The sequence below is a fragment of the Mustela erminea genome, chromosome 2 (genome assembly GCF_009829155.1).
Source record: "Mustela erminea isolate mMusErm1 chromosome 2, mMusErm1.Pri, whole genome shotgun sequence".
NCBI lineage: Eukaryota > Metazoa > Chordata > Mammalia > Carnivora > Mustelidae > Mustela > Mustela erminea.
The window spans coordinates 27,039,940-27,058,219 of record NC_045615.1 but is presented as its reverse complement, the minus strand read 5'-3'; the positions used below and the strand labels follow the sequence as shown (position 1 = coordinate 27,058,219).

At 33.7% G+C, this 18,280-nt stretch overlaps 1 protein-coding gene across 6 annotated transcripts in view; it reads left to right on the top strand.

Annotated features, from left to right (window-relative positions):
• Window positions 1-18,280, top strand: part of CLCN3 (chloride voltage-gated channel 3) — a 94,804-nt gene that overhangs the window by 36,766 nt on the left and 39,758 nt on the right. The window contains exon 1 of one of the 6 annotated variants that reach the window (XM_032332572.1): window positions 2,064-2,339. The exons of 3 other annotated variants lie outside the window; for them this stretch is intronic. In XM_032332572.1, coding sequence (XP_032188463.1) covers window positions 2,261-2,339 — 79 coding nt within the window. In that variant the 5' untranslated portion in view covers window positions 2,064-2,260. Of the gene's footprint in view, window positions 1-2,063; window positions 2,340-11,709; window positions 11,734-18,280 lie in introns of those variants that run through there. 2 more of the 6 variants (XM_032332575.1, XM_032332574.1) reach the window with 2 other exon arrangements.

Below are 18,280 nucleotides of genomic sequence, written 5' to 3'. Positions count from 1 at the left end.
CTCAGTCCTAGGATCTTGAGTTGAACAGAAGGCAGCAGATTAACCAACTGAGTCACACACATGTCCCAAGATTTGTTTACTTTTGGAAATTTTTTTTAACTTTTAGATTTATTATTACAAAAGTAGCATAATTATTAAAAATTTCAATGGTAATATATTTGCTTAAAAATTAAAACAGTGTGGAACCACATAAAGTAAAAACCAAATGTACCATGATCCTCCTCACTTCTACCTCTTTCCTTCCTCAGTGATAAGGATTATTAAGAGTTTGGTGTGCCTCATTCTAGATTTTATACAAATATAATTTATATATTATATATTCTCATACACATGTACAAAAGTTTTGTTCTTGAAAAATAATTCAAAACTATGTGCTTATGTTCAAAAGTTACTTATGTAACATGCTTAGTATATTTTATAGGGAAGGTATTCTTCCTCCTATAGTTAATGCTAGCTAGCTTTAATTTTTATTTTTCCTTTACGACTGAGTTGTAAATCAGGAAAAACAAGTTAAGAGGGGAAATACCAGGAAAATTTACAGAGAGATTTTCATTTTACATAAAGATGTGGAGCAGTGAATGCTATATGGCATATATTTTTTAGAAGTCTTATAACAGTAGAATTTATATACCAAAGGACCAGAAAGGAAGACATTTATATTTAGTTAATTTAGTGAAGTTAGCTCATTGTCAAAATTTTATGTATAAAAAAAAAATCAAAATTTGGAAAATACAGAAAACAGGAAAAAAAACTCATCCATAGTCTTATAGTAAATGTCAATAGCCAAAATCAGAATTAGATAGAATATTCCTATTATAATATTTTATCTAGCCTATATTTCTTTCCTAGAATCCTTTTTTGTAAATCTCAGGTGAGATTTTATATGAAGGGCTAGCTTTCTCTGAGGTTCAAACTTTTTGAAATCTAAAACTTTATTTAACCTAATTTTTAAAAGAATCCCAAATAACAAATAGAATTACTCTCTTTTTACTGCCACCTGAGTGCTTTATTTTCTTCCCCTCCCCAGTTCTCACACAAATGCTTTGGCATGGAGTGGACCTTAAAGTTTGGCTCATTCAGTACTTAGGAAAACAAATTTTACAGAGACTCTTAGTCCTATGGAATTGCTTCTAACCAGTAACACATCTTAATTTAGTGGCACTGCAGCAACATAGCTATTTCAGGAGAATCTAGCCTAGAGGAATCACCTCAGAGGAACTGTAAAAATGTGAACTCAAATGAACATCAGCTTTTTTTTTTCCTCCCCAGAATGATGGATTGAAGCAAAAAGTTACTTTCATTTCTGAATTTCATAAAAATGTAAGAGTCAGTTGGAGTATACTTTGAGACATATTTTACTCAAAGTGTTTTCTTGAAGCACAAAATCTTTGTGAGGTAGGAAAAGTAGGAAAATAGAAGAGAAAATACTCTTACCCAGTAAATCATTTTGCATAGTTTCACAAATAATAGCTAAGTTACTGGGTATATTGTTAAGTTTTCTTCTAAAAAACAAGCATGTCTTTCCTTAAAGGAAGGAAACAAGGGGCTGCTAGAGAGGATTAGGGAGATAAAACACTATTCAACTGTTAAATTACTAAATTTTTTTAATCCACAGAAGTCTGTAGTACATTTCAGAATTAAGATTAAACTTAAAAAAAAAAAAAGAATAGACTTTTAAAACCAAGTCTTGAAGCTTTTGGTATGTATGTAAAATTTAGCACATTTTTATATAAAAACATACAACCTTAACAGTATGTTCCTACCATTTTTTTTTTTTACATCAGAAATGAAAAGGGGCATTGTCTATATCCAGTATTTCCTTTTCACATCTCTGTATTAAATACTTTGTGTCCCTTATATTTATCTTAAAATGGAAAAGAAAGAATGTTTTTATTGTTTTGCTGTAGTTGCCATTGATGTTATAGAAGCTGTATTAAAATTCTCAAACCAGTTTTGTCTGTTTTACTTGGAGCTTAGTCATCATCATACGTAGCAGGACCTGATTAAGAAGGCTGTTCCGCCTCTAAGCCTTGCTAGATTGTAGCCACTAGCAACCAGGCTGCAATAATTTCCCTTTGATGACATCATCCACTGTGGAAGAACCCAGTTGCTTCAGCGAGTCGAACTACATACAGTTCTAACCCTCATCAAATATGGCATCTCCCTTGCCGGCTGCAGCAGGGGTGGAAGAAATGCCAGTGTTTTTTTGAGCTAGCGAGCTTTTCTTTTCTTTTTCTTCTTCTTTTTAAAAATTCTAATCATGGATGCTTCTTCCGATCCCTATTTGCCTTATGACGGGGGAGGAGACTGTATTCCCTTGAGGGAATTACATAAAAGAGGTAATACCATCCCCTTGCTGTGAATCCTCTGTTGGTATGTTTTGCATGTGGCTGGGCGGTTCTCTAGTTTAAACAGGTCCTGGATTGTCCTTTAAATATTGCAGTATGTTGTTTAGTTGCCCTGGAATGTTAGTAAGGGGCAAATGGAGTTTTCTGAATGGCTCTGTAGTCGTCCCTGATTGTTTTCTCTGTGCAGATTAGTACTGCTTCAGATCACATCGGACTCAGACTCGGACTCTGACTCCATCTTCTATGTGAAAATCCTCTTTCTGTTTAACTGCGAAAATGAATTAATCCGCTTTTATAGGTAACTAGAGTCATGTTAGCACCTAAAAAGTAATGTTTTTCTTCCTTGGAAAACTTACGTATTTCCTTTAATTTACACAGAGAAATCATGTGTCTGTGCACCTGTGTGTTTCAGCTGCTGCCAGTTACCATGTAGCCACCACCAAGTAAATTTATAGTAAAAGCTCTGCCCTCATTTTAAAACACTTTACAATGGCAATACAGATGAACAATTTTATATTAATATTTTTCATTTAATATGTATTTCAGCTGATTAACATTAATTACATTGTTTCCTACAGGTATTTCATAAAAATTGATGATTAAAAACAATAAGGGTGATTTTTACACACCAGAAGAAATAATAGTAGTTTGTAAAAGCCGGAAAAGCACCCAGCATTCATGTAAATCTTTTGGAAGGTGCTGCCTGGGTGTTCGTATAACTGATTTGTGTTAATAAAATTGCCCTTTTAAAATTTTTCTTAAACTAATCTAAAAATAGACTGGTTGGTGGTAGTTCTAGAAAAGAATTTGAACCTTAAGGAAAATCTCTTTCTTGATGATTTCATTTATGAGCCACGTTAATTTGAATTACTGCATGATAGTATAAACTCATTTTATGGTTTAACCCATATTTATTTAACTCATTATTTATGAAGCAAAAAAGGAAGTCATGATTTTCCTGAACATATTTAGCCTGCTATTTAAAATATAGTTTGTACTCTGATAATACCTTTTTTTTTCTTTTTAGTATTAAGTTCCATTAGCATTAGAAAATGTTAATGTATTCAGCAAGTATTTATTGATTACATTGTGTCTGCTAGGCACTATTTTAGGCTCTGAACAGTTGTAACATTGAATATCCTATAGTATTCTGTTGTTAGTGAAAGCTTACTTTTCAGATTTTGAGGAAAAATTATATGAAGATCATGTTAACATATAGTGTACGTCTCCTACAGAGTTGTTGTCGATAAAATTTCTCTAAGTATGTATTACACTTTTAAACATTTGGGAAATATCTAAAAGCTTAGAGAAGAAAATATATTTCTCATAATCTTACCACGTAGAGGTTTTTTTGTTTTGTTTTTTAATTTTTCACTTCTTTATATGTTGATAAACTCCTCTTTTTCCTATGTTTTCATCATTCCTTTTCTGGTAAGGATTTCTTTAAACAGGAAGCAATGTGAATGAATGGTAATAGTTCAAATGTCACAGTATTTGCTAATCAGTAATTAAACTGTAAAACAAGACAAACTGTGTTTTCTCCTCAGCTATTACAACATGTTTGTTGGTGATAAACCAGAAAGCCTGGGCTTGGGAAATTTTAATTCCCAGTGTTAAGCTTGACATTCTTTGAACTTACTATGGACTCACCTCTATATGAGATATGCAAATAATAAGAAATAAGCCAAAATTTATGTGAGCATGAGGCGTGGTTATTGATGTGATTATTACTAAAACATAAGCTTTTTGTTTCTCTTGTATTTTCATAAATAGTCTTTTAGGAATCTTGCTTAAGGTCTAAATTAGGCATGTTCTTAGCAGCCCAAATAGGTTCCTTATTCCTTGATGAGACTTACTGTAATATAAGCCAATTTTTTTGAAGATAACATTGTGTCTTTGTAGTGCAGATCAGTCAGTTATTAGGCTCACTTGACTGTACTGTGGTATCCTGATATCTACAGATAAGAGGTTATTTGTTTTCCATAATTTGTGACCTACTACACAAAGGAACTGGAGATGTAGAAAGAAGCAGCTAGCATAAATCAAGAAAACTGAATCACCTTGCTTAGGAGGACAAAATTACAATGACTGGAAATAGGCTGATGGAGAATGAAGAGGCAGCTAATCAAAATGTAAAATTATAAAGGATATCAATAAAGTAAACATGAATCTGTTACTGAATCTCTCAGTGCTAGAGTTAGGGACTACCTTTGTGGAGTAAATAAAATTCAGTTCTAATTTTCAAGGTGAGGTGGTAAATGATGAAGCTTCCTACTTAAGTTTCTATCTGATAATATATAGACTGGAAATTAAGTAAATTAAACGTAGAATTAATTAAATGTTATTGGTAGATTAGAAATTCATATGGCATCTTAAAAATAGCCATTTTTGAGATAAATTTCCTATACAGAAACTATGACATTTTCTCATACAATGTCTTTTCCATTTTAATAAGGAAAAAAATTTAAAAATTTGTTGATTTGGATTATTAATTTTAATACTTGGACTTTTTCTTAATTTGTTCATGAAGTCTAAGTAATTTGGAGAGTTGAATTCTTTTCTTCTACCAGGCCTTTTTTTGGGATTTCTTTTGGACTTTGAGCCTCCTTTTACTCCATGAGAGAATCTTTAAAAATTATTTGAATATTAAATGTTTCATTCAAGTATTTATTGAGTTCTGTTAGGTGCTATGGAGAATGATGGTGGTAGTAACTGTAATATTAATAATAGCTAATACTTAGTTTGGAATTTACTGTTTGCCAGATATTTTTGTAAGAGCTTTAGGTATATTCATTCATGTGTACAAATCATTTAATTCCTCTCATAGTCTTGTGACTTAGATACTGTTAGAATCCCCATTTTCCTGTTGATAAAACTGAGGTAAAGAAATCATAAAGAGTAGTCAGGATTCAATCCAAATGATATGGTTTATACTCCAATTGTGGGGAAATACTTCTTCTTACTAGGTATATCCCTGTAATTCTTGACATTTGAAGCTTGGCAGGGGCATAAGAAAGCTTCCCAAGTTTAAAAACAAAAAAAGCCAAAGCCCATGGAAATTAATCAATTTCTGGGGATTGGTATAGAGTGCATGGTCTGTGGGATTTTAGGGGAGGAAGATATCAGCCTCCTTTTGACAAGTGCGATCTATCATAGTAGTCCCAAGTGCTTAAGTACACAAGGGAATTTGATAGGACATTCCTGGTAGAAAGGATAGAATGAATAAATGCTCTGATGGGAGTAAATGCGTAGTTATGTTGTTTCCTGATTAGTTTTTATCAGCAGGTCAGTTAAGGGAGGCAGTATAGGTAGGCAGAAAAGTGCTGGATTCTAGAGGAGATTGAATGCCAGACATGTGATGGTCTTAAAGCACAAAACGTGGGGACTTCCTATTGAAATAAATGTTTGGAGTCTTAATTTTCTCCCTGAAGTCATTTCGTGATATTCATTAGCTCAGAAATGTATTTGAGTAAAGCTTTTTTGTTACTATTATAATAGGTGAGTTTTTCATTTTTATTTCCTCCAAAATATCATTAGTTAGCATTTTCTGGCACATTATTTTGGAAATCCAGGTATTAGGTGATATTTTTACTGCCAAAGGGTCATTCTCTAGGCTCTTTGTAAAATGATTTTAGGATCCAGGTCCTTACTGTACTTCCATTACCTCTTTTAGCCAACTAGAAAATTAATTCTCTTCTTATAAATTTATTCATCTAAGTATCTGTAAAATTAAAAGAACAAATATTCTTTATTTGATGTCAGAAACTCTTTGTAGTCTAAAACAATAGTATAAAAACAAAGCCTGTATTTAAATTTATTTTGCTCATGGTATCTGGATTTAAAATCTTCAATAAAATCTGGTTCATATTACATTACTATCTCTAGCTCTATTTTCTAAAAATAACTGACATTTTACTATGATTAATTTTATATCTCACTGCTTGTTAAGTCAGAAATGCTTTGTGTATCAAGATTTCAAAATGTGAGCAGATCTCCTGCCATGCAGAGTAATTTTGTAATTTTGGCTATTTTTCTGGCATTAAGGTCTCTGCTTTGTGTCTACACAAAGCCACAGGAGACTGGTGGCTTAAGTTATATTTTAAAGTTTGGTTTTGTTTTTAAATAAACATATGTTTAATTTGTAAATTTTTGGAGTCCATTACAACCTTAATTAAATAAAAAAGATTTTGTTTCTATTCTTTATTTCCCTTGCCACTTAAGAAAGCCAATTTTATAAGTCTTTTATTCATGTAATACACAGATTATCTTACATTCAGCGATAATAAATGAAAATGGAATTTGTTTCCAATTATACAGGTGTCTTACTACCCACTTTATCATCTCTGCCTTAGGATGTAGGCTTTTTAGTTTGGGGTGGCAATGGAACAGAGAAGAAAACAGTGAATTGAGTAATGGACTCAGCATTGCTACTGACTGGTGTGTATCTTTGGTGAACTTCTTCGGAATTTGGCTTTAATGACCAAGACTTTACAACTTAAGTCCTAGTTAAATATGAGTGTGGGTGGCAGAACAAGTTTCAAGAGCATATACTTTATTCATTTATCCAGTGGACATTTGATTGACAACCTACTATGCACTTAGCTCTGTACTTGCCGTTAACCTTTTTAATCTTTCATTTGGGAGTCTGCTAACATTCTGGAACTTCCACTATCAACTTACATTTACTTTCTCCTCCCTCAAGAGGATGACCATTTCTTATCACTAAGGTCACAGAGGCAAGAAAAAAAAAACACAACGGGGACTAGACTTCCTGTTCTTAATATACGGAAGAAACTGGGTACTCAGAATATGTAGAATTTTGGATTTCTGCCTTTCTTCATAATTAAAAAAAAGTGTATATATTGTGTGAATGATAGGACAGTAGTCTGCATTATGACTTTTTTTTAAAAGATTTTTATTTATTTATTTGACAGAGAGAGACACAACAAGAGAGGGAATAAAAGCAGAAGGAGTGGGAGAGGGAGAAACAGGCTTCCCGCTGAGCAGGGAGCCCGATGTGGGGCTCGATGCGGAGCTTGATGCGGGGCTCAATCCCAGGACCCTGGGATCATGACCTGAGCCGAAGGCAGACGCTTAATGACTGAGCCACCCAGGCATCCCTGCATTATGACTTTAAATGCCAGGGATCACATCTCCCACATCTTTTGAGATGGACACTAGACATAATAAGTTCTAGTCTTAGTGAATAAATGTATATGTACTTTTTCATCCCAGCCTATTATTTGGCTGTTCCCCTTGGAGTAAAGACTTAGGCTACTGAACACATGTGACTATGAAATTCACTAAAAAACTTAGTTTAAGGCATAGCAGGTACTTTTTTTTTCAGTTCAGTTTAACAAATATTTAATAAATATAAAGTTTTCTGTGGAAAAGCAGATCATTTTATTAATGTCTATTTTTTAGTTCAGTGTTTGTTAAGTTGCAGATTTTAACATGTTGGTCATGAAATCAACTGGGTTGTGACTAGTATCAAAAAAAGAGAAAGGACATAGTAAAATATGACTTATTTGCCAAAATAAGTATCCTAAGCATTGGTTTTACTTAGGTACATATCTGTATGCTTTTCTCATGTCAGTGAGAAATGTTTCTTGCTATGGGCCACAATCACAAAAGTTTGAAAAACAGTTTCTAAGTATACACCTGGAGGGGCAGTTAGCTCTCCCTGGGATAAGGTAGGCTTCTTATGGCCCACGGAATGACCTGACAACGAGAGTGGGGTGTGTTATTTTCATTAGACCCCTGTTAAAACACAGGGACATGAGTGCTGGTAACAAAGCAGTGCCCATGACTATTGTTGAAACAGTTTTTCAGTGTAGCATTTTAAATAATATAGGACAAGTGCTCTGGAACCAAAGGCAAAGAAGGATGATAACGGTGAAGGGTAGGATTGCATTAATCGTCTAAAAGCTAAGTGCACGTGCACAAGTGTTTGGGAGAAGACACTTCTTAAGGGTTCTTAACTTACTAGGGGAGAAGAGTGTCCACATATCATATATGTATATACAGGCAGACAAACTAACTATGAAATTACTTTTTAGTCAGTATTCCGTAGTGCTAAGAAATGCCTTTGGAATGAAATTGCTTGAATGTGAATCTCTGTTAACTACTTTGTAGATATATAACCTTAACTCTCTGTGTTTTGTTTTTCTGATTTATGAAATGGAGTAATGCTTATTTCATGGGTTTGTTGTGAAAATTAAATAAGCTAATATATGTAAAGTGCCAAGAACAATATCCGGTGGGCCAAGTGCCAAGAACAGTGTAGATATTGTTTTATTGTTGTTAGATACCAGATAACTGTGTCTGGCTTCTAGGTATGAAAGATTTTTTAAAAATTTTGATGTAGTCTAGTGTTATCTGTTACCTCTTTTGTCACTTGTGCTTTGGTGTTATTTTTGCAAAACCACTGCCTAACCCAAGGTCATAAGCATTTACTCTGTTTTAAGAGTTTTATAGTTTTAGTTAGCCCTTAAGTTTATATCTATGATCCATTTGGAGTTAATTTTATGGTAGTATGAGGTACAGGTCTAGCTTTTTTCTTTTGCATGTAGATAGCCAGTTGTACCAGCATTATTTATTAAAGACCAACTTGTTTTTTTTGTTTGTTTAGATTACTGATACCAGTAAATGAATTTTTGTTTACATAGGTATGTATGAATTTTTTGTAGATAACTTTATAGAAGCATTTTTCATAATAGCCAAAAAGGAAGAAACAATCTAAATGTCCATCAGTGGATGAATGGATAAATAAAATGCAGAATATTCATAAGTATAATATTCACTCATAACAAGTAATAAAGTACTGATACATGCTGCAACATGCATGAACCTTGAAAACATTATGATAACTAAAAGAACCCCAATACATAAAACTGTGATTCCATTTATATAAAATGGCAAATAGGCAAATCCATATAGGCAGAAAGTAGGTTAGTAGTTGTTAGGGAATGGGGGTGGTAGAAGAGATAAAAAGTTTTGCATCTGGGGAAAAAATAAACAAGACAAAGTTCTCTTATCAATAAATTTATTTTTGCAGGACACCTTGGTGGCTCAGCTGTTTTAGGTTTAGGTCATGATCCCAGAGTCCTGGGATCAAGTCCTGCATTGGGCTTCCTGCTCAGCTGGGAGTCTATTTCTCCCTCTCCCTCTTCCTGCTTCTTTCCCTGCTTGTGCAGAAGAAATGAAATCTTCAAAAAATAAAAATAAAAAAGAAGACATATACAGGAGAAATAAAATCTTCAAAAAAATTTTAAAAAATAGTTTTATTTTTGCAAGAAAACTGCAACTCAGTTAACAGCTCATTGATTGGATAATTTTTCCTGCCTACTGAGCTGTTTTAGTGTTGGTGATACTTGAACTATGGAAATATTGTTGATAATATTTGAATTGCAAAATATCCATTTCATAGAAAGATTGGTTATTGACCATAGATTTTAGAAATGTGTTTCTATGTCCATACAAGCTGGCCGTAATTAGTTAAATTATTTACTGAAAAATCTATAGGATTTTAGATTAGTATACAATTGTAGAAGAGCTCATTGTTCAAATTTGTAAGACATTTTCCTCCCTCTTCATTGTCATTTTGTCAGTCTTCTGGGTTAAAAATAATGCCATATGAATAATATAATGCAGCCTGGTAAAGTTTTGAATACCAGAATATTTGAGTAGAAACAGTAACTCGTGTTTGTTGATTTCCTGTTTATCAGACTTAGTATTAGATATTTTACATGATTTATTTCCAGTTTACACATCGTACTCTAAAAGTGGGTGAAAAAACCCAGTCACCTCCAAGAGGTTAGTAAGTAACTTGTGCAGGGTATAGTTACATAGCTAATAGGTGGCAGAGCTGGAATATGACTTTGCTCCAAGGGCATTAAGGTAATGGAATTTCTCTACTAGGTCACTCTGCAAAGAAGGCAGTCTTTTTTCTAGTCTCCCTATCATTCCTCCAGCCATTACGCAGTAGAAGGGTATTCATTGGCATCTGGTAGTCAGACCTCCAGAAACGTTTTTCAATTTTTTTCTTAAATTCAGAAACTGTTACTTTAATTAATTAATTTATTTATTTGGGGGTGGAGGGGGACTAGTACCTTAGATTGTACTTTCTTATAATCCAAGTAGCAGCAGCTGTCCTATCCTTTGGAAGTGAAGTCATTGAAATTAATAGACCCCCAGTGTCTTTGTATCACAGTGCTCAAGACTTACATTTCCAAGAGATAGTTTTATCAGTCTGCCTTGGATCATGTGCCTTTTTCTTAGCTGGGGAGGGGAGGACACCTTGATTGATGCTCTCACCAAGACTATATGAAATAAGGGATAGAGAGTTCCTAAAAAAATTGGGTTCTGTTACATAAAGAAAAGGAAGGGGTTTCTACGTGGGTAGAAACAATAAGGGACCATTATACAAAGAAAAATCCTAATCTGAGGACAGCTCCTGGTTAATGTGGTTATTTTAAGCTTGGAGATATATCTGGTTATTGATACTCAATATCTGGGCACGTCTGAGAAAAAAATGTTAAGAACAAGAAAAAAGTTAAAAATTTAAAAATTGGGAAAGAGAGTGACTAATTAAGCTCACAAAAGTTCATTGCATATACTGTTTGTAAAGCAAACTAACCTGGAGGTTTAAATTGCAGTATGTCACAGCTGTTAATCTGAAGTACATTGAAAATGATGTGCATATGCACTTAATGATATGAGATAGTTTTTAGAAAGTATGCACGGTAATGAAGAGCTTGTAAATAAGTGTGGCTAGTATTTCATCTATATTTTTTTGTTATAGGAAAATGTTAAAGACTGAAGCCAGTTGCCAGTTTAACTATTATAACTTCTGTTTACTCAGTTCCTCTCCTTGCCTCCCCAGCAAACCTCATGTAGTCATGTAAGGATTGGTTCTTCATCTGTTCTTTTTTCAATCCATGTCTTACTGCAGAAACTCAAACCTTTTCTTACTTAAAGCTTTTGAAACCTGGAAACCTAACACTTAAACTCAAAGATACTGGCTTTTAAAATTTTGCCTTTCTATTGATTTTAAAAGCCTAAATTTGAAACTCAGAAGCCAAAGTAATGACTCTTGTTTTCTGTGCTCTGTTGTGTATTTCTTTTCCTTCGGCAATAATTGCCTCAATAACTGGTAGAAGAAAAATGTGTGGAGAGGACAAGGAAGTAGTGTTGGGTAAGGAACCTTGATCAGTATTTTCAAAAGGTATTCTGGTACACCTCTACCGCTCTCTTCACAGATAAGTAAATGCAAGCTGTATGCGCCTTGAGAAATGGGAAGGCCAGGCTAACTCATGTCATTTTGTGTTAATAGAGTACAACTATAAGGACAGCGTTTACTGAGGACAAAGAAAGGCATACTCAGGGAAGTATGGCCTGACCACCTTTATTTCATCCCATAAACCTCTTTGTCTTATAGATTTCCCTTTCAGATATCAGCTTTAGGAAATTCGTATAATAATTTTCTAATTAACCAACCCCTGAAGTATTATTTTAGGAAAGAGAGAGATCTAGTTTATGCACATACTCATGTATGTATGTATTTAAATTTGTGCTTGTGGCATTACCTACAAGATACATGCTTCATTCATGCATAAGATGAAGTTGCGAGGTGAAGCTGGATAACTTGTACTGCATTTTATTAACACACATAAATAATTTGTATTTATCTCATTTTAATATATGTAAGTTAAACTTTAGACGAATCTAGGTTGCAGTGAACTATATACAAAGAAATGATACATTAGGAATATTTTTAAAATATTGTAATTGTTAGGACACATTATACCTTTAAAATTACTCCAGATGTGGGGTATGTAGGCACTTCTATGATTCTCTCAAAAATGAATGTTCCCTACCCAGTTTAGAGTAGGATAGAAAGTTTTTCCTTTTCTCCTTCTTCATATTACTCAGATTTCCATGTTTGGCAGAACAAACTATAAAAGAAATATATGAAATGTCAAACATACTGAAATAAAAGTTTGAATTTTTTAAAATAGCCAGCTGATCTTGAATTTTATATAGCACTCCTTTTATAATAATAGATTTTATTAATTAATTTTTCCAATATTGCTAAATTAAGTTTTCTATAAATGTCATTGAGTATGACATTGAGTATGATATTAATTCTTTGGTAGAATTTCTTTTTAAGTTTTCAAATACACAGTTAAAAGACAATATGGAATAAAAGATCATACAGAAAAGCGCATATATGAAAAGTTATACTCATCCTGTACAATATCTTATTTGTTATTATTACAATAGTATTGACTCTATTCCCTATGCTGTATTTTCGTTCTCCATGACTTATTTTATAAATGGTGGTTTGTTTCTCTTAATCCCTTCACTATTTTATCCACCCCCCACCCCCTTCTCCTTTGGCAGTGACCAGTTTTGTATATTTTGAGTCTGTTTCAGTTTTTTGTTTGCTTTGGGATTTAGATTCTACGTATAAGTGAAATCATATGTTATTTCTTTTTCTTTTCTCTCTTTTCTTTTCTTTCCCTCCTTCTTTCTTCCTTTCCATTTCTTTCCTTTTTCCTTTCTCCTTTTCTTTCCTTTCCTTATTTCGGATAGTGTAATACCTTCTAGGTCCATCCATGTTGTTGGAGATGATAATACCTCATTCTTTTTCATAATAGATGAATAATATTCCATTATGTATAGATACTAAAATTCCTTTATCCATTCACCTATCTATGGACACTTAGGTTACTTCCATATCTTAGCTGTTATATGTAATGCTGCAGTAAACATAAGGGTGCATTTATTTTTTCTGATTAGTATTTTCATTTTCTTTAGGTAAATACCCAGAATTGAAATTATTGGGTCATATAGTTTTTCTGTTTTTACGTTTTTGAGGATCCTTCATAATGTTTTCCATAGTGGCTCTACCAGTTGCATTCCAACAGTGCATGAAGTTTCCCTTTTTTCTACATCTTCACCACATCTGTTACTAAATTTTATCTCCTTGATACTAGTCATCTGACAGGTATGAGGTTATACCTCACTATGGTTTTGATTTGTGTTTCCCTGATGATGAGTGATATTGAGTTTCCTTTCATGTGTCTCTTGGCCATCTGGATGTCTTCTTTGGAAAAATGTTGATTTAGGTCCTCTGCCTGTGGTTTTTTAATTTTATTTTTTATTAACATATAGTGTATTATTAGCCCCAGGGGTCCAGGTCTGTGATTCACCAGGTTTACACACTTCACAGCACTCATCATAGCACATACCTTCCCCAGTGTCCATAACCCAACCACCCTCTCCCTACTCCCCCTCCCCTCAGCAACCCTCAGTTTGTTTTGTGAGATTAAGGGTCTCTTATGGTTTGTCTCCCTCCTGATCCCATCTTGTTTCATTTATTCCTTTCCTACTCCCCAAACCCCCCACATTGCCTCTCAACTTCTCATATCAGGGACATCATTTGATAATTGTCTTTCTCTGATTGACTTACTTTGCTCAGCATAATACCCTCTAGTTCCATCCATGTCGTTGCAAATGGCAAGATTTCATTTTTTTTTAATCTCTGCCTGTGTTTTAATTGGATTTTTTGGGGGGTGTTCTTTATATAATTTGGATATTAATGCCTTATGAGATATACCATTTGCAAATATCTTCTCCCATTCAGTAAGTTGCCTTTTCATTTTGTTGGTGGTTTCCTTCATGGTGCAAAAGCTTTTCAGTTTGCTGTAGTTCTTGTTGTTCACTTTTTGTTTCATTTCTCTTGTTTGTGGAGGCAGATCTCAAAAAATATTGCTAAGGCTGATGTCCAAGAGTTCACTGCCTATGGGTTTTTGTGTTTGTTTCTTTTTTCTTGTTTTAAGAGCATTATGGTTCCTGGTCTCACATTTAGATCCTTAATCCATTTTGAGTTTATTTTTGTGTATGATGTATGAAAGAGGTCCAGTTTCATTGTTTTGCATGTAGCTTTCCAGTTTCCCCAACATCATTTGTTGGGAGACTGTTCTTTCCCCATCAGGTTTTCTTGCCTCCTTTGTTGTAGATTATTTGATCATATAAGTGTGGGTTTGTTTTTGGGCTCTCTGTTCTATTCCATTGATCTCTGTGTCCTTTTTTGTGCCAGTATGTTACTATTTTAATTACTGTACCTTTGTAGAACATTTAAAATCTGGGATTATGATACCTCCAGCTTTGTTGTTTTCTTAAGATGGCTTTGACTGTCTGTGGTCTTTTGTGGTTCCATGCAAACTTTAGGATTATTTGTTCTACTTCTGTGAAAAATATTATTGTTATTTTTAGTAGGGATTGCTTTTGAAAATGTAGATTGCTTTGGATAGTATGGACAATTTGACAGTATTAAGTCTTCCAATCCATGAGCATGGTATATCTTTCCATATATTTGTGTTGTCTTCAGTTTCTTTCTTCAGCGTCTTTTGGTTTTCAGAATACCGGTGTTTCACTTCCTTGGTTAAATTTATTCCTAGGTGTGTGTTTGTTTGTTTGTTTTTTAGATGCCATTGTGAATAGGATTGCTTTCTTAATTTTTTTCTGCTAGTTTTTTATTAGTGTATAGAAATGCAACAGATTTCTCTGTATTGATTATTTATCCTGCAACTTTACTGAATTCATTTATTCTAATAGTTTCTTGATGGTGTCTTTAGGGGTTTCTGTGTATGGTATTATATCACCTACAAATAACAACAGTTTTACATCTTCCTTACTGATCTGAATGCCTTTGGTCTTCCAGTACTTGTTGAATAAAAATAGTGAGAGTGCTCTTGCCTCTGATCTTAGTGGAAAAGCTTTTGGCTTTTTACCATTAAGTATAATGTTAGCTGTAGTTTTGTCCTATCTCGTCTTCATTATATTGTAGTATGTTCCCTCTGTACCCACTCTGTTGAGAGCTTTTATCATAAACAAATGTTGGATTTTGTCAAATGCTTTTTCTGCATCTGTTGCGTCTATTGAGATGCTCATGTGATTTTTATCCATTTTGTTAATGTACGTCACATTGATTTGTGGATTTTTTTAAAAAAGATTTTATTTATTTATTTGACAGAGATCACAAGTAGGTGGAGAAGCAGGCAGAGAGAGAGAAGAGGAAGCAGGCTCCCCGCTGAGCAGAGAGCCTGATGTGGGGCTTGATCCCAGGACCCTGGGATCATGACCTGAGCCGAAGGTGGAGGCTTTAACCCACTGAGCCACCCAGGGGCCCTAGAATATGCTTTTTTTAAACACCATTGCTCTGTATGTAGAAGCAAATAGGGATAAAGGGACAGACCGACCTACAAACAGTCTGTTGGGGACAAAAGTTGTTCTGGCTAAATCCCATGCTAACATGTCCTGTAGCAGTCCCAGAAGTTGTAAGGGACAAAACCTAAAAACCCCAAAGCACAAAATATTGGTTCATAGGGTCCTCTGGTTTAAAAAGTTTGAATCCTTAATTTCTGGTTTTCAGATATTTTGAATTGCTTCATTGTTTTGTAAGTTAGATGTCAGAGTAGTTTCTGCTGAGTAACTTTTAGAAAATCATTAAAGACAAGACCCATAGTTAATGTAAATATTGTTAATTGTATTGCTCTATCTTTTGTTACCTCATGAAAATGAGTATCTACTTTTTTACTTCTGCTTTATGTCTTGGAGTAATATATGCTTCATTTGTTTATCATCTTTGTGGTGCAACAACTTGACAATTCTTATTGTGGGGCTGCTGATGTATTGTGTGGATATATGTTAAGTGGTATAGAAATTTTGCTTTTTTATATTTTGAATAGAAGAACAATTAAGATCAGCAGTCCATGTTTCTTTAACTCTACCCAAATAAAGGCAACATGGGGTGGGGGGAGTTGGAAGTTTTCAAAATATATCATAGTAGACTTTTAAAAAACATTTTTTTTAAAATTTCAGTCTTAGAGATGTTGAAAAATAGTGAAAAGAATCCTTTATACCTTTCACCCAGATTTCTGAAATGTTAACATTTTACCACATTTGTTTATTTTCTCTTACTCTTTTTCTCACTGTTCTATGTGCTATTTGCTATGTAACACATACTGTTTTGTGTGTGTGTGTGTGTATGTATAATACATCACATAATGTGTTTGTGTGTGTAAATACTTAAGTGTGTATTTCCTTATGAATGAATATTCCCTAATAAATAGCCACAGTACAGTTTTCAAAATCAGAAGATTGATATTGATATGTGCCATTATCTGATTTAGAGACTGTTCACAAATTTTCCAGTTACTTTACTCTGTGCTTTAATGTAAACAAAAAAAAAACCCTTTTTTTCCTTGTCCACATTCTAATAATCTAGAAGCAAGTTACGTTTAGTTGTCATGTCATTTCTCCTTTAATCTAGAACAGTTCCTCAGTCATTCTTTGTCTTTCATGACTGACATTTTTTGAAGAATGTAAGCCATTTATTTTATAGAATTTTCCTCAACTTGTGTTTGTTTTTCCTTTTAAGATTCAGTTTATGCATTTTTGGCCAGAAGTGATGTCATCATATCAGAAGACCATTGAAGCTTTTGATACGTCCTTCCAAAAACATGTTTTAAATTACCAATTTTATTATTGTATAGAAAGCAGAGTCCGAGATTCTCAAATTTGTCCAGACATTATAAATACTCATTATGTTCATTCTCCAGTAGTTTTTTTCCTTAAGAAAATTTGTGGCCTTTCAGCCAGCTTTTACCGAGTGGAAATTGCTGAATAAAATCAGGATAGAGAGAGGAAGAAAGAGCTAGTGTAAAAACGCATAAGGTTGTTTTATGTAAATCAACATGGGCTGTTGCAGGGATTGAGCTTTTAAACCCTCAGCCAAGAATGATACATTATTCATTCCTGGAGTACATCTGCCAGAACACTGAGATCAATATACTATTCTTCTGGCAAATATTTCCAAGGCAAATATATCAGATAGGAAGGGAAGGGAGAACCCTGTTCTACCTGGTAGAAGTAAATAGACATTAAGTTTGTTTATAATATTCCGTATTATATTGAGTCAGGGACAATGTTTTTATTACCTTTGTATCTCCTATACTATCTAGAAGAGTGCCATTAAGTACAAAATTCCTAGTAAATGTCTTCAGTTGAGTTTAGTTTGTGCTGTAGAGACTTTAGATCAGTGGTTGGGCCAAATGCTGCTCTTCACCTGTTTTGTAAAGTATTACTAAAACACAACCATACCCACTTATTATATATTATCTGTGATTTCTTTTGTGCTACTGTGGCAGAGTTGTGTTGTTGTGACTATGTGGCCTCCAAAGTATTTACTTCTGGCTCTTTTTTTGACCCTTCTTTTGGATTATGAGCACTTTGGCATTAATTTGTTTTTGTTTTCCTTCTAGAGCACACAGTGAGATGTTTTACCACACTGTGTATAACTTAGGGATTTATGCAAGTGTAACTGCAAAAAAATTTTTTTTGGAAGTGGACTTTGCTGGGTTTGAGAGCATCTGTGTATTTAAATTTTGGTAGCTTTGACTTTCCAGAGGGGTTATACCAGTTTATACTTAAACTAATAATTTTGTGGCAAGCGTTCTTTCCCCATAACTTTGCTAACTCAGTGCCTTAGTCACCTGTTTAATCTTTACCAGTCTGATAGAGGAAAATGATATTGTAGGTTTGATTTGTATTTCTCTTTTTTGTGTTGGATTGAACTTTTTAAATTTAAGAGCCATTTGTATTGGGTTGAGCTTTTAAAATTTAAGTCTTTTTTGTGTCCTTCCTGGTATTAAGTCTCTTAAAAGTATATAGTGAACATGTGTCAAAGATTTATTTACTACTAGTAAGGAAACTAGCTTGATGACAAAGATGACTTAGAAGAGAATGTGTGAGATGATGAAGTATCGGTGAGAAATTTTCTTACAGAGCAAAACCAAAAACCCTAATACTAGAACTCTTAAGTATTATCTTTTCTACTAAATGAAATTGAATTACATTTTTGC